General features: G+C 54.2%; 2 protein-coding genes across 4 annotated transcripts in view; one reads left to right on the forward strand and one right to left on the reverse strand.

Moving 5' to 3' along the window:
• TLN1 (talin 1) overlaps positions 1–17,765 on the reverse strand; it is a 34,693-nt gene extending 16,928 nt beyond the window's left edge. The window contains exons 1-21 of one of the 2 annotated variants that reach the window (XM_057369569.1): positions 17,683–17,765; positions 11,427–11,590; positions 9,118–9,215; positions 8,761–8,890; positions 8,384–8,536; positions 7,952–8,094; positions 7,415–7,542; positions 6,857–6,917; positions 6,484–6,588; positions 6,006–6,161; positions 5,671–5,772; positions 5,388–5,464; positions 5,064–5,244; positions 4,294–4,407; positions 3,861–3,969; positions 3,477–3,685; positions 3,261–3,359; positions 3,017–3,067; positions 1,139–1,306; positions 559–853; positions 291–457 (exon numbers count right to left, since the gene is read on the reverse strand). In XM_057369569.1, coding sequence (XP_057225552.1) covers positions 291–457; positions 559–853; positions 1,139–1,306; positions 3,017–3,067; positions 3,261–3,359; positions 3,477–3,685; positions 3,861–3,969; positions 4,294–4,407; positions 5,064–5,244; positions 5,388–5,464; positions 5,671–5,772; positions 6,006–6,161; positions 6,484–6,588; positions 6,857–6,917; positions 7,415–7,542; positions 7,952–8,094; positions 8,384–8,536; positions 8,761–8,890; positions 9,118–9,215; positions 11,427–11,556 — 2,676 coding nt within the window. In that variant the 5' untranslated portion in view covers positions 11,557–11,590; positions 17,683–17,765. The remainder of the gene's footprint in view (positions 1–290; positions 458–558; positions 854–1,138; positions 1,307–3,016; positions 3,068–3,260; positions 3,360–3,476; positions 3,686–3,860; positions 3,970–4,293; positions 4,408–5,063; positions 5,245–5,387; positions 5,465–5,670; positions 5,773–6,005; positions 6,162–6,483; positions 6,589–6,856; positions 6,918–7,414; positions 7,543–7,951; positions 8,095–8,383; positions 8,537–8,760; positions 8,891–9,117; positions 9,216–11,426; positions 11,591–17,682) is intronic. The other variant, XM_057369571.1, reaches the window with a different exon arrangement.
• A 414-nt stretch (positions 17,766–18,179) lies between these two features.
• On the forward strand, positions 18,180–24,526 carry CREB3 (cAMP responsive element binding protein 3). Of its 2 annotated transcripts, none has more exons than XM_057369573.1 (11): positions 18,180–18,223; positions 18,696–19,144; positions 19,842–19,979; positions 20,062–20,320; positions 20,532–20,644; positions 20,888–20,980; positions 21,483–21,589; positions 22,942–23,010; positions 23,165–23,249; positions 23,381–23,462; positions 23,885–24,526. In XM_057369573.1, exons 3-11 carry the CDS (start codon positions 19,842–19,844, stop codon positions 24,223–24,225), a joined length of 1,287 nt encoding a protein of 428 aa, XP_057225556.1. In that variant the 5' UTR covers positions 18,180–18,223; positions 18,696–19,144; the 3' UTR covers positions 24,226–24,526. The 2 variants fall into 2 exon arrangements, with proteins under 2 accessions (XP_057225556.1, XP_057225555.1); XM_057369572.1 differs by having other exon boundaries at positions 18,187–18,248.
• Positions 24,527–24,713: the final 187 nt, after the last annotated feature.

Consider the following 24,713-nt stretch of genomic DNA (forward strand, 5'->3'; position numbering starts at 1 on the left):
AGTCCCCAACAAGGCAGTCTGGMTTATGGTCCTCAGGAGAAGCCCAAAGTCTCTCCAAAAGAGTCCAGCTGCAGGAGAGATAACAGCTTCTCTGCTATTACCCACAGTTTCCTGAAGCTCCTCCACAGGAGGAGTCCACCCTCCTGCACAGGTCCCTGGCTCAGCACAAGACCCTGCTCTGGGAACTGCTGCTCAATCAGGGGCTGCTCATCCCCTCCCTAGCACTGAGCCAATAGCATCAGACAGGGCTGAGGCCAAAGCCAGCATCCATGCTCCCCCCAAACACAGACCTTTGCAGCCTCCACCATCTTGGCAGTGGCATCAGCCAGGATCTTGGCTGCACTCAGAAGCTTGCGTGAATTCTCCAGATCTGTTTCTCCCTCAGCGTCGGCTTTGATGGCATTGACGAGGTCAGAGGTGGCCTGGGCCAGAATACGAGCCTGACGGACCATTTCTCCTGGAACAGAATGGAAGTGTGTCCTGTTAGCAAGTCCCAAGGGCTCAGTGATATCTCCCCATCCACTGTGCTCTCCCCTGGATGCCACCAGTCCMTCTTACCTGCATCGCCCATGGAGCTGAATATATTCTCGGTGACATTAAGGATGGTGTCAGTGGCCTGGTCATAGCGCCCAATGGGCTGCCCGCCCAAGGCATGCTGCTTGATGTGCTGCAGCAGGTCATTCAGGGCCTGGGTGACAGCTGTGGCTGCCACCCCCACCTGCTTCAGGAGCTGGTCATCACTGGTGGCTGCCTTGGAGGCCTCCACACAGCCCTCAGCTGACTTGGCTACCAACTTGCCAGCTTCAATCAGCTGTTCCTGGCAAACTGGGGAGCTGATTGTGGGAGCAACAACCTGGAAGGGAAGAGAAAAAGCTGGGTAGTGAGTGTGGTATGCTCCTGGTAGGAGCCATGCAGGGACAACTAACCCAAATTTCTGCTCCTCTAAAGAGGATCTTCATTGCTTGGGCACAGCTGCAAGGACTCCAACCTGAGGCAGTCCACACTTCCTGTGCCAGATTCCCAGTGTCCTGCCTTAGGACACGTGGTCTTGCCACACTTAGGATGCCACTATGAAACTGTCCCCTAGCTAGGTGAAGCTYACAGCCATGCTGAGGCAAGGGTTAACCTTGCTGCTTACCTTGGTGCAGGCCACCAGCTGGGAGGTGGAGAGGGCACACTGGGTGGCTGCAGCGATCACCTGTGTCTGCAGCGCGGCATCCTCTGTTTTCTGAGCCACATTCTTGGCTTTGAGCACCAGTGCAGCGGCAGCATTGGCCACTGCCTTCGCCAGCTGCATAAGCATGTCCTGAGAGGGGACAGAAAGGGTCAGCGAGGCAGCCATGGMAGTGGGAGCAGCTGCAGCCATCTGCAGGGCTCTCGTGAAATATTCAGAAGGGAAATGTGAGCCCTCAGGGGCCTTTCATCCACTCTGTCCCAGCAACAGCAGCACTGAATACCTGAGTGGCTGACAACACCTTGACCCCATCTCCACTGTCGGTTACAGCTGGCAGAGAGACTGCAGCCAGGTCCTGAGCTGCAGCCTGCACTGCCATAAWCACCACCCAGAGCAGCTCGGGCAATGCTGAGCATCACCCTGCCACCCATTCCCCAGATAACCACCCATCCCTGATCATACCACAGCGAGAACCCTCTGCAAGGCACTGCTGGTACTACCTGGATTTGATCAGGTTTGCAAACATTTGAACACAGCAAAAAAATAACAAACCCTTCCRGCCAAACAGCAGGCACAAGCCAGCCATGGCACACCCATACCCTGAGCACCTGCCAGCAAGAGGCGAGTGGGAGATGCTAGTCACCTGTACTGCAGGCATGCTAGCTATTTTTATTTTCAATTCTAGCTTGTTGACTGACAAGCTAGAATACATCTCTAATGTTGTTCCTAAGGCTAAAAGATGGGTATGAAAAGGCAAACAGCTTCCTCTCTCCTGGGTGGCAGATAMACAACAGGTGCCAGCAGGCAACAGRCAGAGACCAGCACATGGCAAACTGTTCTCCTGCAGGGCACCAGACATGACAGCAGCGTTCATGATTAGCCCCTGTGGCACGCTGCTGGTGAAAACTAGCAGCACCAGCACTAAAGAGCAAAATGCCTGGTAGGCAGGGCAGGGCTCTCTGTCTGCTGCAGCTGCCAACCTCTTGCTGTGTTTGTGCTCATAGCGAGCAGCCCTGCACTTCATGACAGGTAAGACTCTGGCCACCAATCCAGGAGTGTCACAGCATCCCCTCGCCTCCTGCAAGCCAAGACTACTGCCACTGCAATCCACCACCTTTTGCGACAGGGGRAAACACCAGAGAGAGCATGCATCCTTTTCCAGAATCCCCAGACCACTGCATCCAAACCCATGGAAGAAGTACATACACTCGGGTCTGACAGCTGTAAGGCAGAACACCCTGCTGCTCGACTGCAAATTGTCTTCCAAGTCCTAAATCTGCCCTTTGGGAATGTTCTGTCCTGGCACTGCTGTGCAGCCAAATATGGCTTCCYGCCCTGATCCTAGCTTTTCTGCTCCCCTTGGATATCTGTCAAGGCCTTTCTACTCAGTTGAAGCTGTGTGGCTGCCATGAACAGAAACCCCTTCTTTCTAGCATATTTTGGCCTATACTATGTCTGGATCATCCTTCCCAGCACAGTGTGCTACCTCCTTTGTGCTGGAAGGAGCAGTCATGGGAAAGCAAGCCAGCTGGAAATCTGCTCATCTAAAAAAAAACTCCACACAAGGCTCTACCCATACTGGGTCTCTGATGGGGGCAGGCAGGCAGCTCCYGCAGGCAGGAAGCAGCAGGAAGGAGCTGAGGTGGCTGCAGGGGAAGATCCCCAGTGCAGGACCTGACCCAGCAGCAACCCGAGTGCATGGACTTCTGAGAGGCAACCACCAGAAAAACAGAATTTTGCAAGAGCCCTTTTCCAAAGATTTCAGATGAAAGTTCCCAGAGAAGCCCCCTTCACGATGGAGATGGCAGGGACCACCAAGCCATGCCTACAGCCCTGTTTTACCGTCTTGGGTTCAGAGGCAGGCAGGATCCAAGCACACCGGTTCTCTGAGATCTACATGGAATCCACAAGGTAAGAGGTGTTATGTCACTCTAGAGACAGAGATGGGCAATGGCCTGTCACCTCCCTCACAAAGTCACCACTGGGCACCGGCAAATGTTCGGCACCGAGCCCTCCTGCGAGGTCCTGTGCAAAGGCTGATGGTTTTAGGGAGTGGGTGTTCTTGGTGGCTGCTTGGTGCACTCACCTGGAAACGGGGGTCAGTGTCACTCTCCCCGATCTGCTGCAGCAGCTCCCCGCTAGTCTGGCCCACCAGGCCAGCAGCCTGCAGGAGATTCTGGCGAGGCTGCAAGAAGTAAGGCAAAATCAACACCAGGCTTGTGAGTAAGCCTCAAAACCTCACTCAGTGGTTCCCCTTGGCTTCTCCCTTCCTCTTAGTCCCACACTCCCTCCAGCTCCCCACCTCAGCRCTTGCAGGCTGTGCTGTTTTCAGCAGGTCCGAGACGGCACTCGCCAGGTTCTTGGCTGCCTGCAGAAGCTGCCGCCCATTCCCTCCCTCATCCTCCATCARCGCAGCCAGCAGCTTCACACCCTTAGACATCTCCGTCAGGTTGGAAGAGATGGTGGTGACGGCACAGCCCACGGCAGTGTAGTCCGTGTCTGCTGGATCCCCTGTACAAGGAGGAGACAAGTCAGAATGGGATGTGCTCCAAGTGATGCTCCAAGAGCATCCCCACACCTGTCACTGGTTTTCCTTTCTGGGAGCAGGGAGAGTCCTTCAGCAAGAAAAGAGAGACCAAGCTTTCTCCAGAACTCGGGCACCCCCTTCTCCAACCCTCCCACATACCTGCAGTGAGGTTGACCACCGAGGCCGTGCCAGCAGTTATGGCATCCACTTGGGAGTGGATCTCATGCTTTGACTCATCCATCTTGTTTTTGCGCCAAGCTTTGGATGCCTGAAATGGGGAGAACGAGATCAGGAGATGGTAGAAATGGTAAGTAGCTGCACACATGCTCACACGGATAAGTGCAGGAAAGAGGATATAAGGAAAAGAGAGGGAAGACGTATGACCACCCAGACTCTATTCCACCCCGACCAAGCAACATGACCAAGTGTCCCCTCCATGTCTGTCCCCAGAGTGGGATACAACCCCATCTCTTTTCAAGCAGCAAATRTTCCCAGGAACTGCTAACACTTCTCCTGGGAATGTGGCCAACCTCAACCAGCCCAGCCTCCAGCAAAGTCCACCCCCAGCATCCCACCTTCACCCAGTACTCACAGCATCCTGCCCAAGAGGTGGCAARGTCTCAAAGTCATCCAGCGTGGCCTGGGCTGCATGCACAGCTTGCATGCTGGAGTTGATGGTGCCAGTCAGGGCTTGCTGGGCTGAGGTCTGCAACACAGAGACAGACTGAGATATGATGAAGGCTTGGAATCCAGGCTTACATATTTGGTTCACATGATGCCCTACAGTGTGCTGCCGATGACACCACACTGCGTAGGTCTCCACAAAGTGGGCGCACTTAGCAAAAAGACAGTCTCCCATCTGCACCTTCCAGTGGGAAATGCCTCATCCCAGCATGGTTACAAGCAAGTCTCAGAATTAACCAGGTCTATGAGAGTGGGGAGCAGATGCTGCGGGATTCCAGAAGGCTTGCATAGCAAGCCCCCATAGCAGGTTCCATGGGGCCAAAGAAATCAGCCTCCTTATGGCCTTTTCCAAGTGCTTCTACAGCTGCACAGGAGATGGGGGTTCCAAAACATATCATTGGGTCCTGCAGCAAACCACAGCCCTAGTGGGGTTGTCCAACCACAACGTGAAGGAGACGCTGCAGTCACTAGCCAGGTGAAAACCCTGGGATGTAGTTCAAGTTTGCAGAGAGGGTGCAGGAGGATGCTGGCTCAGCTAAGCCTGCAAGCACACAAAGCCAGCAGCACAGAGCCCTTGCTCTTCACAGCACAACCATGGACCCAAACAGATGGGTCTACACAAGCCTGACAGACACTTCTCAGAGTTTGTGCCCTATGATGAGCACAGGGAGAGCTTACCAAAGGAGGCATGTGCCCTCGGTGCATCTGGCCACTGGTAATTTGCAGTTGAGGCTGTGGCATCGTGCCCACCTGGAAGTTTTCTGGCCCTCCAGCCCCTGTCCGCATGATGGCTGGCAGGGCCACTGAGCCCAGCTCTGCCTTGCCCGCACGGTTAAACTGCTGCTGCATGACTGTCGACCTGAAATGGGGAGAAATACCGTGTAAAGGGATGCCCACAGCGCTGGCACCTGGATCTTCCTCCACTCTGTGCTGCAAGCTTAGCTGGAGCACACTCTCCATTCAGCTTGTGTTTGGTAGCTGCCTTGATCCTGGGAGACTTACTTCTTCGGAGACACAGAGTCTTCCAGCATTGTGGACTCCTCATCCCCCTCCAGTCCAAAGTGGTCTTTGCTCTTTTTCTACAAGAAAAGAGAAGATGATACCCCCAAGCCTTCCCCTCCTCCCGCAGCCCTGACACCATAGCAGGGCCACAGGGTCCCCCTGCCCTGTCTCCAGCTCTCCCAGCAGTACCACGTGCCAATGGCTGTCTGGAGGCAGCTGGAAGGCGCACCCTGCACCCCTCTCCGGGGTGGGGCTATCAGTGCCCTTCTTAGCACAGCCTCACCTTTTTGAGGATGATATCAATGTAGCCAGCAATCAGCTGGGCAATCTGTTCCCCCTCCGTCGTCTGCACCGAGTAGTAACCATCCTGGTAATCTCCAAAATCCTGCAATGGCAGGGCACAGGGTAGCACCAGAGCAGGGCACTGGCGGCCATCCTGAGCCCCTCTGGTATGCACTAAGCACCCAAGCGCCAGCCTACATAGCAAGCACAGGGAGAGGCACCAGAGGAGGGCAAGGCTGTGCCACCAAGGAGCAACACCCAAGAAAGGGGCTGAGAGCAGCCCCCCATGAGGGCACCAGCAGGGAAGGGGCGTGGGGGACCAGTGCTGGCCCCTACCAGGGTGAAGCTCTTGGGCGAGGCTGCCCAACGCTTGATGTTGGTCAGGCTCCACTCCTGAATCACTTCCTTAGTCTTCTCATCCACGCGCATCACGCACTCCTTGGTGATGCCCAGCAGCCGTGGCACCAGCTTGTTCTTCCCCTTCATCTTCTCCTGTAGGCCACAATAGAAGGGCTGTGGGCTATCCTTGGGATGGATCCATCCAGGCAGAGATAGCTGAGGTCTGCCATGGCTACCAAACACCCGCAAGGCCACATCTTCTGTGGTGACAACCATTACATGCGGCTTGACAATGAGAAAAATCATGGACCAAGGAGTAGGAAGACAGTGGACAGGGAAATGCAAAAAGGAGACGCAGAGAACATTGGAGAAACATGGGTTGAGGAGTAGCAGCTGGAGACACAACAGATGGAGGGCTGCTGAAGAAGGAGAATTTTGGTCAGTTAGAAGTGGGACTGGGGGGTTGCTGCTCTACCTTGACCAAGAAGAAGGAGACCCCATAGGTCTTGAGGGAACGGGCAAGTTTCACATAGCGAACTTTGGCTTCAATCTCACTCATATTCCCACAGTTCTTGTGAGCCTGCAACAGCAAAGAGAGAACATTGCACCAGCTCCACAGTCCTGCCTTAATACCCTTGCACAGCCTTTCTGGGCTCTCCCCAACCYACCCACATCCCCTGCCCCAGTTCTGATCTCTGGGACCTCAGGGGCTGCCTTGTGTGCTCACCTATAGCTCCTGCTCCTGTTTCTCACCCACCAGACTGCTATGTTGCCTTCTCAGACAGGAGCACCTCAACCTTTAGTGAGGAGGAACAAAAAGTCCAGATCTCACTTCCCCATGCACATACCATAAAGATTTTGCGTTCTCCTTTCTGCTTGATGTACTCCTTGGGAAGGAAATCCTTGAGCCTGCCAAGAGACAGCCAAGCCAGTTGTTAGCGGCAAAGCCCAAAGCCCGTGTCTGTCCTTGACTATGAACATGCCCAACCCAAASCCTCGGACAAACCCCTGCCAGGGCACAAGATGGGAGTTTTTGGAAGCAGAATGTGGGAAAGATTGCTGCAGCTATGAAAGCTGTCCTTGGAGCTGCCCTAGCTGAAAGCAGGGTAAAGGTGCTGAGAAAGCAGCCCCTTGTGCAGCATCAAGGCAGACCAGAGGCTGGGCTGGGGCTGCCCCATAGAAGCTGACTGCATGTCCCTGTAGGGTGCCAGAGGGAGCAGAATGGAGGGTCGCAACCCTCACAGCTGGCGTGGATCCCCACGCTTGGGCACTGTGCTGTTGGGAAGAGAGGGGATGCACCAGAGGCACCCAAATCCCCAGAGCTACACATGGCAGTGTGGTGCTGGGGGCTGCCAAGCTGCTCCAGCCACCTCAAGACAAGCCCAGGGGCTCTTCAGAACACTCACTCCAGAAAGCCTGGCTTGTGCTTCTGCTCGTTGTGTGGCCCAAACTGGATCTGGCACTGGTGGCCAGCAAACTCACAAGCTTTGTCAAAGGAGACAGGGTGGGAACCATTCAGGATGTCATCACGAGCCTGCATGGGAATAGAAGACACTGCTGTGGGCTGGGCAGCCACACAGCCCTGCCACTGCTCTCCTCCACACCAAGCGCAGCACGTTTCCCAGACTTAAAAGAAGTGGTCCTGAAAAATAGGAGGATGTAGGACCAGGCTGTCCTCTACAAACAACAGCATCAAGGCTGGGAAAGGAACAGTAGCAGAATTTCAGCATGGTTCCTACCAGACAGAGCTGACATGGGATTCCCTGGGGAGCTCTGGAGTACACAGAGGATAGAGCTGGGATTGCCAGTGCTGGTTCTTACCCAGGACATAAGTGGCTATCCCAAAGTAGCCCCCCATCCTGACTTCTGACAAAACTTTCAGCCACCAGCCTTGTCAGGAGCTGGCACGAGGCAGTGTAGACAGGTGCTCTGGGAAGCTGTACCTGCACATAGAGCAGGTTGAGCTGCACAGGATCTCTCGAGTCCACGTTCTGGTCTGAGTAGAAGAACTTGCGCCGCAGCAGCAGCGTTTCATTGTCGTCAATGCCTTGCTCACGCAGGGTCCGGCCATGGTCCAGCCAGTTCACTGCAGGCAATGCCAAGGTGTGAGCAGGGACAGGCACAAGCACCAAGGCACAGCTAGTCCTGGTCCCGGGGCTGCTTATGCCAAGTGAGAAATGGATGTCTGCCTAGGGCATCACAGCTCTCACCCTTCTACCCTGAACCCCCAGGCAGGAGACATTCCTGGAAGTGTGGGCATATATTCCCTCACTGCAGTCCCCTCCATGCCCTCTTCCCTTTGGATAAGTCCCTGTTCCCCTCCCCAGGGCCCTCGGCACAGGCTGACTCCATTCCCAGCACATCCAGGCACCTACACTCATCATCTGTGTGCAACTTCTGCTTTAGCTTCTCCATCTTCTTCTCATCTCGCAGCAGGGTTTTGTCCTTCTTGAGGGTGCCAGTAACCTCTTCCTTCTTCTCTTCCATAATCTCCCGTACAAGTGAGTATTCATCATAGTTGGTGATGCCTGCAGAAGAGCAGAGAACCAAACTCGGTATGACTTGCCCGCCAAACACAGATCATGGAGCAACACAGGGGTGCAGAGCAGTGTCCCCTCCCCAGCGTCACGTGCCCCTCAGACACCCCAGCTGCCAGGCCATCTACCACAGAGCTGCTCCCCCAAAAGCCTATCACATTGTGCCATTCTCTCCCCACCTCCCTTCTTCCCCTCTACTGCTGTGCTCTCCTCACCAATCCGGGCACATATTGTCATGAGCATGTCTGTGACAGTTTTGGAGTCATCCACCATCACTGTTTTCACTGTCCCATCCAGCATGCGGATCTTCAGGGGCCGCTGCTTCTTCTTGTACTCCATGGTATCCTGTGGGCACAGTGGAGCACAACTCCCAGCAGTGGCACCAGTGCAGGGTATCCACATCCCACCATCAGGCTAACAGCTCCCCTATGCCCAGTGCAGTTGTGGGGGTGACATGGCGTGCTGCAGGACACGATGCAAGGCAGCAGGGCAGGCACCCACACCACCTCCACGCTGCGAGCACATCCAACCATGGAGCAAMGAATACAGCTGGAAGGGGGATGGATACTTACCCCATTACGAAGCATATAGTAGTCTAGAGCCTTCCCAGCCTCCAGCCAGATCCCTTTCTTTGGGTCTTCATCCGAGAGGAACAGCCCAAAGTCATTGGCTGAAAAACAGGTAGATCTCTGCCAGGGTAGTCCTGAGCAGGACAGGGCCACCAAATGTCACTCTGTGCCCAGGCTTATGCACTGGTGCAGCCCAGTGCATGAAGAACAGCAGCCCTGCGAATGCTGGAGTGTAAACCTAACAAGTGGGCAACAAAGCTGGCACGCAAGCTCCGAGGTTTTACCACATTTTATCTATGGAAAAAATCATCTGCAGCATGCCTACGCAACACTGAACTTGGAACTGACAGACACAACAGAAGGAAAAGCTTGCAGTTGTGGCTGACAGCTCTCTGAAATCGTCAGTGCAATGTGTAGTAGTAGTGAAAATAAGGTAATAAAATGCTGGGGATGACCACGAAGGATGCTGGGAACTGGTCTATAGAAACTGGGAATCCACAGTTTGGATACTCCCTGGTGGTAGGGGCTGCATCTTCCCAGGACATAGTACAGTTTGAGAAGACAGAGAGGCAACTTAAATGACAGAATCTTGGTGTGAAGGACTAGAGGAGCTGGGCCTGCTCTGTTTGCAGAAGGAAAGGCTGAAGGAGGTTTGCAAGGTCTCAGAGGTGGTGTTGTTCAACAAATCTTGCTTCCTCAGAGTGGGCTACCTGCTGAAAGGGCTGCTGCTGGAGCCAGGGCAGTGGCTCCTCASCTTGGACCCACAAGGGTAGGCCCATTTTCATATAGCAAGAGGCGAGGACCATGCCTGGCTTTGCCCTGGAAAGGTCCTTCTCCACCCCTGCAACAATCCTGCGCCGCAGGCTGTCTTGGTTGGCTGTGTTTATAACTCGTCATCTTGTTGGCAGCTCTCTTTGGGGAGGGACAAATTCCTGAGCCGCCCTGCGCCTGCCTGACTAACGCTGCTGTTAGGATCCTACTAAACAGGGAGCAGAAAAATCATGAAAGCTTGCCATTTTATTTTTGAAGTTAAAAAAACAACAAAAAACCAAACTGTTTTCAAAGCAAATTCCAAGAGGATAAATCCAAAGCACTGAAAACTGAGCAGCTTGCCCCAGATCCATGGGTTGGGCGGGGAGAGGCACTTCCTGAGACAGAGCAAGAGCAGAGCTGGAAACTTACTCCAAAGCTCCCCCAGCCCAAAGGTGACAAAAAAACAGGGGAGCTCAGAAAAGGGGCCTGAGTGCCCATTTGTGAGGAGAGCAAAGAGAAACAAAAGCTGCAAGGAACACATAGGAAAATAAAAGCTGTGAGCAACCCAAAAGGAACGCAGGAATAAGAAGTTCCCTTTAAGGCCTTCCCCTTGCTGCTTCCCACCCTCCCCCGCCACTTTTTTATAAACAGGCTGGCTCACGCCCAGGAGCAGGAAATGCAATGCTCTTTCCAACACCACTATAGTCCTGCATATCCAAAGACATCCAGTCCCTTGCTGAAACTGAAAGCCATGGTCTGCTGGACTGCTGACCAGCCGGGCACGGCACGAGAAGGCATTTCCTTTCAACCTCAAGGAATGTGCTGCTCCCAGATGTCGCTGCACTCCCCCTCCTCTTCCCACGACTCTTGACCTCCAGTTTGCTGTCTCTCCTCCATGGCACAGCTGCTTTCAGGGGCTGCAGGGACTCAGGAAAGCTCCTGAGACAYAGTCCCGGAGCTCCAACCCCCCCAGCCATGATGGGGACATCCACATGGGCGTGAGTCACATCATGAGCTGATGAGCCATAGGCTAAATTGTGAGCCTAGCGGCAGCAGGAGAATGCTAGAGCTGAGGCAGCCTAGAAAGGTAATGGAGCAGCAGCACGGGTCTGGCAGATAGCTGCCAGTGGCAGACAGTGGAGATTATATATATTCCAAGAAAGGAAAAATTAACTCAAATGGTTTATTAATGTTTGCTATGACCCCTGCAACTGTTTAAACCCACATAGCCCTGGCTAGTGGTGATGAATGCAAGTAGGACAGAGGGATAGAAGGCAGAAAAAGCAGTGGGCTCATATTACTCAATGAGTATTTAACTTCCAAATGTGGTTCCCTAACTTCCAAACCCCCAAACATTCTTCTGGGTGTTCAGGAGGGAGTCTGAGAAGCTCAGACCCTCACTTCGATGGAGCAAGAGGACTTGGACCTTAATCCTCCCACCCCATCACTTCTTCGGGAAAAGTGCCAGAGAGACACAGGCGGAAAAGGGAGACCACTGAACTGCCAGGAGCAAAGCCAAGTTGGCCCTGGCACAGCAGCCAGTCCCGTCATGGACTTACACTGTCCTATCTGTGCCTCAGGCACTCGCTCACGGATCATCCGGCATGCGTCGTACACCATGGTGGAGGGCTCGAACTGCATCGTCTTCACCACATTGCCAATGCTGATCTTCAGCGAGAGGGCAACCATGGTGGCGGCTGGGCTGTCCCCACTCCTGCGTCACCTGCCAGAAGAGACAGATGGGTAAGGTCTGACTGCTGACCCCACCAGTGTGCAGGGTAATCCCTCCTCTGGCAGCACCTGAATGCCAGGACTCAGCTTCCAGTGGAAAGCAAGGGCTGCACCCCGTGCTGCTGAGCCTGTGAGAGGTCCCACTTTCCAGACGTTGGGATCTCAGGCCAGCACTGGGACCCTTGCCTCCCTGTCCCAAGGTCCCAAAGCCAATTTTACTTGCCTGAAGGGGTGACAACAGCTGGTACCAAACAGAGATACTGCCAGAGAGGGGAAGTGATGATGAGAGACTACACTAGATAAGCTGGGACAGGATGACAGAAGGGGTTATAATTAAACSTGCCATGACACAGAAGCCACAAGAGGAAAACCAAGCTTTGACCCGGAGCTGGCAAGGCCCTGCCCCAGCTATCAGGACCCCTCATGTTACCAGTAGACAAGGCTGAGCTGGCAGCCTGAGCATAGAGGGACGGAAAAGCCTGAAGCTGCTCGGCGAGGCAAGATAAAGGGACCAGGCATTGAACTCACACATTAAATACCATTACCTGGGGAAAGCACCATTCACACTCAGGGAGTGCTCAAGAGATCGAGGCCTATGGCAGCCGATACTGCACAAACCCAATGCACAGAATGTCACAGGAGAGCAAGGGACCATCTACACCAGGTCTCATTGCAAGGGCATATAACAGCCACACCACGCCATCTGAAACAGGACTCAAGCTGGGTCCAACTTGAAGGATCAGATTCATAGAATAGAATCACAGAATCATCAAGACTGGAAGACCACCAAGTCCAATCATACACATAGCATTACAACAGTAACCCCTAAATCACTAGATTGTATCACCCTGCACCAGACACCTCTTAAACACCTCCAGGCATGGTTACTCCACCACCTCCTTTTGGTGGAGTAACCCAAGCCCTCCAATAGGGCAACCTATTCTAATGCCTGAACACCTTAAATTTGAAAAATTTTCCTCTAATGWATCTAATATATGAAAAATTTCCTTCTAATATCTAATATGAATCTCCCCTGTCTCAGCTTGAGGCCATTTTCTCTTGCCCTTGCACTGTGGGCATGGCAGAAGAAACCAGCCCCCAACTCAGTACAACCTCCTTCAGGCAGTTGTAGAGCTCAGGCTTAAAGGATTGAAGGGAGTGAGCACCCTTCAACAGGGCTCGAAAACACCAGCTTTAACAACACCCAATCAGAATTGCTGTATTTGTTTTACAGAGTAAAAACTGAAAGAAATAACGGAAGTAAAATGAGATTGTATGTAAGTCCCCCATTTGCCCAATGTAGTTTGTAAGAGCCCTTTCCTTTGGATTTACCCASTCTGCAACAGCTTTCATGCTTTCCCAGGTTGCCAAATGCCTCAGGATCCCTGCGCCAAGTCCTTTGCTCCTGCCTCAGTGTTCCATGCCCTTCTCAGCATTCCCTGCTCCCATCTGGCCCCAACCCGATGCTCTCCAGCACTGACATGCCTTTTCCTCTCCCTAAGAGCCTGCTCATGGGCAGGGAATCCCCTGCTCTGCTGACCTAGGCTGTCTTGTCCTTAAACTCTAGTGGTGGGAGGATGCAAGAGCACTGGTGGGATGCACATCTGCTTGCTCTCTTTTAGAYTGAGTTGCTCCTACCAGGCTTCCTATTATGGCTGTCAGGGAAAGCTGATCTTGCATCCTCAGCCCGGCCTGGGAAGGTTCTTGGGCAAAATGTGCTGGCAGCCTTCCTCRCAACTGCAGCAGCACATGGGAGAGTCTGTGCACCCCTGCCCAGTGCTGCCAGCTCCAGTGCCCCTGGGAGGGAGTACACCAATGCAGGCTGCTCCCAACCACAGATCAGTGTCCAGTTTTGGCCAGGAGCAAGTCAGAGGGCAGGGGCCCTGCTGCTGCAGAGCCATAAAGCCATGCTGGTGGTGCGGGGTGGGAGGCAGGGACCAAGGAGCGTGCCGCCTCCGCCAGCACATGGAGTGGCTCCAGCTCTGCATTCCAGAGCTGTTCTGCAATGTTTCTGCGGAGGCCCGTGGCCCCCACTGTCTCCGCTGCCGAGGAATGAAACGCACTTCAGCTCCAGAGCAAGGCAGCCCATCGGCAGAGGGAAGGAGGTAGCACAGGCACTCGCCTGTGCCATTGCCATCTATSCGGAAACACCAGCAAAGCTGTGGAGCTGAACAAACGAGGAACACCCTGTCATGGAAAGGGTTTTCCAAGTATTTTATATGCAGGGCGGGCTACTGCGGTCACCAGGCCAACTTCACTACATCTAAAAATATTCTCAAGTTGAGCATAAAGCTGCTTTCCATCCCTCTGCAGGAAAAGGAGAACATGCCACTGACAGGACAAGGTCAGAGACCGTGGAGGAAGGGGAGTGGAGGATGTTGGACAGCTGAGGAACTGAGAGAAGCCAGGCCATCTGTCACCATTTCTGCATCTTCTTCTTGCCCTCACAAAGCCACCCAAAATCAGGCACTGTACCAGAGACACCCTTTAGCACACCCTTCACAGGGGGCAATGTGCTTTCCAAGACCCCACAAGAAGATGACTGCTCAAGTCTTCACACTCCAAAACACTTAAAAAATTAACAGAGCTCAGCAGGGAAGACACTGGCAATATCAAAGACGTCAGAGAAAGGGGAGACGGTCTGCTTCAACTGCCATATTCTATGGAAAAAGTTTGGGCTCCAGCAGCTGAAATCTGCTGACAACAGTGTCTAGAGCAGAAATGCTCTCTGCTGCAAAAGGACACCTCCTTAAACCTTGGCTAAATCTGTCAGCAAAACGTGGCAATTAATCACAAAAAGTTTGCAAACCTGCTGCCTGGTGCAAAGGCACCAATGCAGGCCTCAGTCCCTGCAGACCTCTTTCCTCCAGGAACTATGTGGGGAGGGAAAAGCTAGACTAGACATAACAGATGAGACAGCGTGGGAGCCTGGCAGAGCAAAGCAGAAAAATAAAGGAAAAGGACAATGAAACTCAAGCTGTCCCCCTAAAAGAAAAAAAMMAAAAAAMCCAAACAAACCAAGTCTCGATGAACACCCACCAAATTTCTTCTGGCTTATCTCCAGAGCAAGCAAACCTATTCTCAGTCAAACCTATTCTCAATCATGTTGTCGGTATGCAGAGTCAGATAAGGCACCGGAGCAGCCAGATTAACGTAGTTCTGCATTTTATAGCAATCTGTGTGCAACCCTTTTTGAACCATAGGCATGTTCCTGAGCAGRTCCCAAAACAATGAGGGGACAAGGATAACCTTGATGGGGTCCCACCACTTCCCCAGACGCTGTTGTGGCTTCCTCCATCTCACCCCACACAAGGTGAGCAAAACCAAGACGGTGGTCGAGGCGTCCAGGCTCTGCCTGAGGGCAGGGTCAGTGTAGGCAGGGGCTGTGGGCAGACAACACCGTGTGGCCCAAGGAACCACTGTGTCRGTGCTGGGGACCAGAGCAGTGAGTTTTCCATCACGTGACATAGTTGCTTGYATTTGTGTCAGCTGAGTTCACTGCTGCAATAATGGTTGCAGGGGAGGGTTGGCGTCTTCAGAGACAAAAAAAAAATCAAGCAAAATTCAACTGTGGCCAGCTGGAACACTTGTGGCGAGTTTCCAGAACAAGTTGCAAATCTTCAGATGCTACAGTTTTGTCACTTTTATTACGCTTTGTCTTAAGGGACACTATTGTCTTAAGGGACACTATGAAAGAGGTTTGGTAGTAGGGTTTGGAGTGTTTTTTTCCTTTTTTTTAATAACAGCAATACCAAATTTCACCTGGGCAAAGCCCCACTGCAGAGCACTCCTGAACSGGGCGCTGGCTGCAGGAAGCCGTATCAGCTGCAAACTGCCCCAGTGCTGGGGTTTTCCAAGGGCACGGCCCAGTCTGCACAGCCACTGGCACAGCTAGGCAGGTACCAGGACACCAAAACGCAATGCCTGCAGCAGTGGCTTGGCTGGCATGCCAGCATCAGCACTCCAGCACCCTCAGCTGGGTCAAAATTCAGGCTGGTAAGAAGCCAGACTAGGCTCTGGCTGGGTTGTCCTGCGCTCTCCAGTATGGGACCARCACACACAGCCACAGCAGGCACTGAGGTAGACATGGCTCAGCCCTGCACCAGTATGAAGGCTGGGTCTGCAGCCCCAGCTTGTGATAGTATCACACGCTGCTGAGCCCGTTCAGCCCAGTTCCTCTTTCCCAGCTGCACGTCCACGTCAGATGGGAGGACAGTTTCTTCCAGCTGAGACTCAGCTTGCTCCTGGGGAGCATGTCAAGGCCAGACAATGCACCCCCGTGACCACTCTGCTGTTACTGATGGCTAGGACAGGAGCATCCTCTCAGCCCAGCCGGCAGGGCAGCCCTGCTCTGCGTGGGAAATGGGCAGTAGATGGGCAGATGGTTTGGAGGATCACAGCCACAGCCTGGCTGCCTGCTCACACGCACTGAGCTGAAGCAGCTCCAGCCATTTACTGCCCATGTTTCGCATACATCCCACATCCTGCCTGCTCCTGCTGGGCATCCTCTGACTTCCAAAGGCATGGAACACAACTCATCCAAACTGCCTACAACCAAGGCAAGCACAAGGACAAGCAGGACTCCAGCCGCAGCTCTCCTATGTTCCTAGCAAGCTGGCCCCTTTGGCACAGGACCCCAAAAGCAGTGTTGAGGTGCACCGGATGCTCTCCCAGCCTTTGGACAGCACTGAGTGCCCTGATCCAGGCACCAATGCATCCCAAGACAAGTGACTTGCCCAGCACCATGCTTGCTAGACTGGCAGAACAGCGAAAGGACAAGAGGTTGGTTGCTGTGCTCCATTCACCACAGTTCAGCTCTGAATAGCACGGCGCCCCACAGGCACCTCTTCTCCCTTCCTCAGCCTTTCCACTCCCCATTCCCTAAATCTGCTGGGACGTGTCACTTCAGGAAGCACCAAATTCCTGCCACTGACATTCAGCAAGCAAGCTGAGTACCAGGCTGGTTCTCCCCACACACCAACACAGGCTCATTTAATATTTGGGGGATTTCAACACATGCTCTGGGGGGAGGCAGGTGCTCTGGACCCTTTAATGGGCAACTCACAGTTTTGGCAAAACTAAAGATCCCAAAAATATGTGCCCTCCCCTTCTCAGCAGCGAGGCTCGGGGAGAGAGGAGAAGGGAGTAAACAATTATTGCTACCAAATATGGGTCTAACTGCCAGCGATGAAGCTACGGCAGAAGCATGTAGACATCCTGCCGGCAGATTCAAAGGGATGGGGAGCTTGCAGGGGCTCGGGTAGGATCCGGCAGGGAACAGGCAGAGGATGGGGCAGGGTTTTCCCTCTGCCTGGTTAGTTGTTACGGGCAGGATATGGTGGGGACCCGGCCCGCCCTGCATGAGACCCAGGCTAGCGCCCCATGGCCAGCGGTCTGTCCCGGTGGGAACTGCTGCGCTGACCTCCCTGGCTTCGGTGCGGCCATGGGAAGCGTCTCCCCTCGCGTCCCCACCCAAAACCACGAAGCAGGACATAGRCACCCTTGCCACTTGCTTTTCCCCACGCCCCGGCAGGGTGGGTGGGGTGCCGGGGAAAAAGCTCTGCCTGGCCTGTCCCAAAAAGTCACCCCCGGTCCACGGGCTGGTGGCCAGTCTTGTCCAGCTCGGTCTCCAGGGACCCCCGAGGCAGGGATGCTGGCTCCGATCTGGCCAGGGCGGATTCAGGGACCAGGCCTGGTGGRGCAGGGCACAGAGCCCGGGATAACGTGGCCGCGCCAGCCCGTGCTGCCCCGGAGCCTCCGGTGGGCGTCGGTGCTCGGGTGGCGCCCGCCTCAGGGGCGATCTGGGCACGCCCCGCAGTCTGAGCGAACGCCGGAAGCCCCTGTGCCACCGCAGCGCCACGGACAAGCCCCGGTTGGAGCAGGGAAGCCCCGATAACCGGGAAGCTGCAAGCTCCCTGCCTCCCCGCCATTTACCGGGTGGGGTGCGGGGGCAGGGTCCCCGGGACATCCGTTTCCGGCAGCCCCCCGAGAGCCAGCACGCTGCCTGTCCCCAGGATCTCACCCCGCGGCCCCCCCTCCCCGGTTACCGGGACACCATGTGTCCTCCGTCCCCGGTCCCCGTACCTTTGCGCGGGCAGGAGCAGCGCGGCGGCCCCGCGAAGCTGAGGGGAGTTGAGCGGGCGGCACCGCCCGCTTCCCGCCCCCCCACCGCGCATGCGCGTCGCCGGGTGACAAGGCACAGCCCCGCACGGTGCCCCGGGGCTGCGCTCCCCCCCGGACACCGCAGCACGGGCATCCCGCTCCCACGGACAGCGCTGTTCCGTATCCGCGCCGCCCGATCCGACGCCCCGGGGCTGGGCACGGCTCCGCGCCCGTGCGCCGGGGTCATGCTACGCCCGCCTGTCACACCTTAGCCCCGGGCGCCCGCCCGCCCCGGGACACCCCCGAGACCCCGCATGACCCCGGGCCCACCGCCCTCTCCTCAAGCCGTCACTCCCACCCCTCCTCTCCCCTCCCTTCCCCGCCCGCCCCGCGCTCCCGCCGCCCGCGCGCGCTCCCGCCACCCACGCGCTTCCCCCGGCCAATGAGCGACCGGGGCGTCAGCGCGGGAGGGGCAGGGGCGGTGCGCGCGCGGCCTGCCGGGAGRCGAGATGACGTCACCTCGGTGCGTTGGAAGCGGTGGGGCTGAGGTGAGGGGTGGGGGGCGCGGCCGGGGGTGAGGGGTCCGCGGCATGGAGGGTTCGAGGGCTCTGGGGATCAGGAGGTGTGGGGTCCGGCCCGCGGCCGGGGCTGGGAGGGGCTGCTTGGTTCCCCTCGGGTGGGTGWCCCGGTGTGGGGAGTCGCCGCTGAGCTCCGGTCACCTTTGCTTTTGCCACACCCGCTTCTCCTGTTCCCGTCCTCCCCGTGCTGCCTGCATGGCGCACGCTTCCTGGAGAGAAACTCCTCCGAGTCTGTGGAAGCCTTGGGCCCTGCCCAGCTCCTCTTCCTCTCACTGTTCAACTTTCTGCTGGCAGCCCTGCACCCAGTCAGCTGGCACTGCAGCGCTGTGCCTGGGGGCTGCCCTGGCCTTCTGGTTTTGGGTGGGGTTTCAGGTGTTTTTGGTGGTGTTCTGTTTTTTATGGGCTTTTTTGTTCYAGACTGTGACACTTGACAGCTAGATGTGAAAGCTTGGCAGTGCTGATGGAGAGGTGCGGGGGTTGTCCGTGCTCTGACAGCCTGAGTGGTGCCTTGGCTCAGGCATCGCCCACSAGCCGGCCGGGCTGATCCTGGCGAGAGCCATGCGAGGCCACATCTCCTCAGGGACCGAGGCTCCTGGGCCATGTCCTGTCAGCACGTAACAGCAGCAGCCCGAGCTGGGACCGGACAAAGCTGAAGCTGCCACAGCCGCACAGGTGCACAAKTGCCAGAGCGCTCTTTGGCTGCGGGTGCCTCGCTTTGTCCTCTGAGTACGTGTGGCCTCCCCGAGCCACTGAGCTCTGCTGCTCTCGGGCTGCCAGGCCCTGACCTCCCTGCGAGCTGGGACAGCTCTCTGGGTCACTCCTCAGGGCTGAGAGACCCTTTGCCAGCATCTGATCTCTACAGCGAGGTAAGGAGTGTTTTACTTCAGCCTGAAGGTATGTTGTGTGCTAGTGACATTTATGTATATCCATCTATAGCTTAATTGTTATGAGTGTGTCAGAAATTACAGGGTTTAACAGCTATCTGAATTATTAAGTCATCATGCAGGTCTTTGTCAAATCACTTGTTAATTACCTTTCAATGATCACTTAATGACCATCTGATTACCATTTAATTTCTGTTCACTCATCAGTTGCATAAAATTCGATCATCATTTAATCGTTAACAGAATACCCTTAGCTAGAGCCTTAACAAAGCCTGTTCTTAATAATTTTCCTGTGACAGGAAGCTCTCCCTGCTGGCTGCACACCAGGGGGTGTGGCACCTTCAGGCTTCTTTGGAGCAACAGGATTCTGCGTGCTCTCCACACCATTAAGTCTGGGATTGTTTTATTTTCCCTCCCCTTCTTTCAGCTTTTATACTCTGGGTGGAATGTGGCTCCTGTGGCTGGGTCACAATAACCTTGTGGGGCAAACAGTGTATTGTTGTCATCAGTGGTGCTATAACAGCCTTGCTGGGGAAGTATATATGAACTGGCCGTCCCTGTTTTTGACACTGCATTCCCTGCTGTTGACACTGCATGGGAATACTTTGTCTGAGGGACATCTTAAAGCAATGCCGGTGTCTCCCCTTGTGCCTGTGCTCACTTTGGGTGTCCTGCTCAGATGTCGTGCCCAGAAGAACTGGATGCCCTGGCAGACGTGGATCTGCTTGACTTTCTCCTGAAGGATGATGCTCCCTGCCCTGAAATCCCAGGGCAGCAGAATGGGTTGCTGGAAGACTGGGGCCTGCCAATGCCTGAGGTGAGTTCTTTGTGAGGAATTGCTGCTGAGTTGAGGTTTAGGAGGTTTTTCTCCCTGCTGAGCAAAAGCTGTTCCTCTGCAGCTCCTGGACAAGGAGATGGATGACTTCATCAGCTCACTGCTGAGCCCTTTAGAAGATGGAGCAGACAAGCTCAGTTATTTGCCTGCCAACAATGACAGTGGGATTTCTGAGGATCAGCATCTGTCTCATTGTCTTGGTAGCAGTTTTGCCAGCCGAGATGTTGTGCAGGTTGATCACAACTACTCCCTTCACCAGGACTGGCCTGTGCTGGAAAGTGTGAGGTCTGACATGGCAGAAGGAGATGTTACCATTGAGCTGGGTGAGTGATGTGTATGTACCCTTTCTGTCCTGCTAGAGGCAGAAATGGAGTCTCATATTGCTTTGTTTCAGTGGATGTCAGGCGATGATGGAGAGAGCCAAGAGTTGGAGTTTGCTGCTGCTGTAAAATTGCTGTTTCATGCTACTCAAGACTGGCTGGTCAGGTTCTGCCTCACTGAGGCCCAGCACCTGACTCCCGTTTCTTTCTCCAGGGTCCTGGGTGGATTTGGAAGGCACRAGCACGTCACTAGAACAGAGCAACAGTTCCCCCATTTCTGTTGCTGTGGAAGATGAGCTCCAGCTTGTGCCTGCAGCCATTGTGCAGGTACTGACTCCCATGCCTATGGACCCCAGCCTTTTCTTCCGCTCACTTCTCTCCTTACTTGGCTCCTAGGAGTCATATCTTGGAGGGAAAGCATGATGCTCTTTTGGGAGACCTGATCCCAGTTCTGTGTGCTTGCTGCATGCTCTCTCTCTCTCACTTCTGTAATTTTTACAGCTCTCTCTAGCCTGTGGTGGACTCCTTGTATTTTGCATTCTCAGTAGGCTTGTTTTTGCTGTTTTCTAGTCTGACTTCCCAGAGCTGGTCCTGACTGAGGAAGAGAAGCAGCTCCTGGAGAAAGAAGGTGTTACATTACCAACCTGTCTGCCACTGACCAAAGTGAGTCCTCACTAAAGCTAAACACACTTGGACCACTCAAATGTATTAGCTAGTGTAGGGGTTTGAAACTACAGCACAGTGCCTTGATGAAAATATTGGTGCCCAGGTGCTGTGTTCAGGGCAGTGTTCATCAGGGCTTAGGGTTCTTTTCCTCCTTTTGAGTCTGGGGAGTGCCCATGTGCACAGCAGCTTCTGGCTGCTGTCAATCCCCCCATTCATGGCTGTTTGCAGGAGACAGTTACACCACAAGTGCCTCCAGCTGTTTTTTTTTCCTGCTTGTTTAGTAGCTTGTGAGCTTTTCGTTTCCCTTAGGTGTGTCTTACTTCTGCTATGCCATGGAAGCTGCTGGCTTCATCAGCAGGCCAGAGTTTGCATTGCAGTTCATTCAGTGGTGTGGGAGGAACAGAGGACACAAGCATTCAGGCTGCATGCTGTGATTTGTGCAGGGTTTGAGAGGTTGGGATTGCCAACACCATCGTTGTTAATGAGATTATCCTTGCAGGCTGAAGAGCGAATTTTGAGGAAAGTGCGTCGTAAGATCCGGAATAAGCAGGCAGCTCAGGATAGTCGTCGCCGGAGGAAGATCTATGTGGATGGCCTGGAAAACAGGTATGGTCACACAGCAGTGTCATCCAACACTGAGGGGACCCATCCCAAGGATCTTTTAGGGATCCTTGGCAGAATGGTGATGGCACCAAACTCTAGTTTCAATTAAAACTTCATTTTTGTACCATGTTATGATTTATGTAGCACTGGATTTGTGATTAAAGTGGCACAGTTTTTCTACAAGCAGAATTAATGTAGTACAATCTATAAGCAGTTTAATACAGAATTTCTCATACAACTTAAATGACAATTTCTAACCACCTGCATTTTAACATGTCTTAACTTACAATTTCTAGTCACTTGGACTATCTGCATATTGTATCAAATCTTAATAGACGGTTCTGTGTATCAATATAATGATCATGACATAATTCAAGAATTATATAAAGATATATAAAAGGTATATAAAGGTATACCAGTCACTCCTTCAGTTGTGGGAGGAAACAGGCAATGGTAGACGTGTCCCTGGGCAGAGGGCTTCTGAGCCTTGCTGTCCAGCAGAGACTCTAAGGTCCCTCTTGGGAATTCTATTTGCTTGATTTTGTGAACAGTGCACTCTGTGCTGTTGTGCTTCCCTGCTCTGTGATAAGGCTGTCAGCAACACAGAGCTGGCTATGTGCCCGGAACCTTCAAGGCTGGTGAGGGAAGGGCCTGATGCCTAGGGACTTTCAGGCTGGCATGGAGAAGAAGAAATCTGTTTGTTTTGGTACTTGGTGCACAGGACCTTCAGAGCCTGATAACGAGAGGAAGGGAATGAATACATGACCTGGTTGGTCACAGAATGTCTGCTCCCCTCGTGCATGGTCTTAGCTGTGCTGACTGCATTGCTGGGTCCAGGAACAGAGGGTGCCCATCATAAGCTGCTGTGCTGTTCAGCTGCTGGGCTTTTGGCACCCTGGGCAGAAAGTATGGTTGGCTGTGTGGGGCAACAGCTCTCGGCAGCAGGTTCAGAACCTTGGGATAAAGCCTGCCTTGCACTCTTGTGCTTGGAGATGGCCCAGAGCTTGCTCTGTTCAAGCCAGATAGCTGACTTGCCAGATGGAATGTGTTTTCCACATCAGGCTAGTTTGTAATACAGCCTGATGTTACAGATCTGCAGGGCTGGTGTGCCTCTAGGAGCAAGCATCCATAGGGATTAGTCAACTGCTTCTCTGCAGGACTGAGCAGGGCTTCATCCCTCCCCATATCTGGTATGAGGTAGTGCTGTCTGCACTTTGTTGCAGATGATAGCAGGTAGTCCCCAGGACTAATTTTGTCTACCCCGGCCACCCAGAGATGGTGACTGATGTAAAGTCTCTGCTGTTGGTCAACAAAATCTCTGTTTTTCCTCCACACGGCTTGTCCTTCGTGGGAAGGGTGGCAGCTTGCACTGCTGAAAACCATGAACTGGAGAAGAAAGTGCAGCAGCTGCAGAAGCAGAACATGTGAGTTCTTCTTGTTAGGTGTGATGGGAGTTGTGGTGGGGAGGCTGTTCCTCTTCTTGGGACTGTGTCCTGTCCCTGGTTGCAGAGGGTGGAGGGAAGTGTGCAGCTCTAGGTTCAGTCGCTGTGTTTACCTGCATTTCCTGCTCTCCTGCAGGTCGCTGCTCAGGCAGTTGCAGAAGCTGCAGGCCTTGGTGAGACAGTCMGCCCCCAAAACTACCAGAAGTAAAACCTGCACCATGGTAAGTGGCTTCAGCTTCTGTGTCTGTGGCAGAGTCTCTGCTGTCCTTGCAAGTTTGGGAGAGAGGCATTTATTGCGGCCAGTGATGCCTGTCCATCTCCTTTGCTCATGTCTGTGCTTATCTGTTTCCAGATCGTGGTTCTGTCCTTCTGCCTTGTTCTGTCCCCCAGCATCCGCACACCTGGGAGCACAGAGCCGCAGCGGGAGCTCAAGGGTGAGTGCCCAGGTCAGAGTTCAGGTGTGGTTCCAGGTGAAGCTCAGCCCTGCAGGGCGCAACATTCCTCAGAGGCAGCCTGAACTCTGAGGCACCTCAAACTCAGCAGCCCCTTGCCTGGGGTGACCCTTAGGTTTGGCTTGCTATCTTGCCCTAGCTCTGGGCTCTTCCTCAGCCCTGCTGCAGAGGCCTGCCTGAAAGCAGGGCCCTGTGCCAGGGGCGGTGCAAGGACAGGAGAGAGCCGGTCCCTCTTGGAGCACAAACTGTGCTTGTGTCTGGCAGCTGTGCAGGATCCTCTCCCCACCTCCCCTGGGAGGAGGAAGTCCTGGTTAAACAGTTTGTCCTCTCCTGGGCTCTGTGGTGGCTCAGCACAGGAGGGTGGGAGGCTGAAAATTACAGGATTGTCTCTACCTCTCTTGCAGTGCTGTCACGGCAGATCCGCGAGTTTCCGAACCAGGGAGCACCTGATGTGCAGCATGACACTGAGCTGGTGGGCTTCAGCCCAGAACCTGGGGACACCTCACAGTTGGGCAACCTCAGTCAGTCATTGGAAGAGGGGCAGACTCCACTCAAGCCCGGTCCCAGATCTTTCAATAGCAACTCATCCTCCAACCCTCCAGCGCCAGCAGGCTCCGAGCCGAGCCCGCCCCAGAATGACCCTTTGCCAGCGACAGTGGTGGTGCCATGGAAAGCTAAGGGTCAGGAGTGGGCGGAACACCCTGACAGAGTTCTCATCCAGCCGCACCATGCCAACGAGATGTGACCAATGCTGCGTCCTGCTCCTTGGGGTGATATCGGGCATCCTGTGGGGCAGGGACAGAGCTGCACTAACAGATAATCTATCCATGCAGTTTCTTCTGAATACTCTCTTGATTGCCAGCAGCTCAGAGGATTTATCAGGGAGGAATCATTCTGACATTTCATATTTGTATGAAGCTCGATCTGAGATGGGACAGGAAATTCTGAGAGCTTTACTAAGTTGTTGTGGCTTGCAGCCCAGAGTGCATCTGGTGGCTTGTGGGGATGGGCTGTGGCAGGGATGGTGGAGGCAGTCGAGCTGAGGTGCCGGTCTGACTGGGTGCAGTTGGTGATGGAGGCCACTGCCATACTTCACTGCCCAGCTGGGGATGAACAGGCACTTGTTACTCTGTGTTGTGGCTCCAAACATATCCCATGTCCCTGCCCCTTAATCCTGCAGTGCTGCCTGATTTCCAGGTGTGAGGGAGCGAGTTGACCTTTGGTACCCTCACA

The sequence above is a fragment of the Malurus melanocephalus genome, unplaced genomic scaffold, assembly GCF_030028575.1.
Source record: "Malurus melanocephalus ecotype Western Australia unplaced genomic scaffold, MMel_1.1 scaffold_113, whole genome shotgun sequence".
NCBI lineage: Eukaryota > Metazoa > Chordata > Aves > Passeriformes > Maluridae > Malurus > Malurus melanocephalus.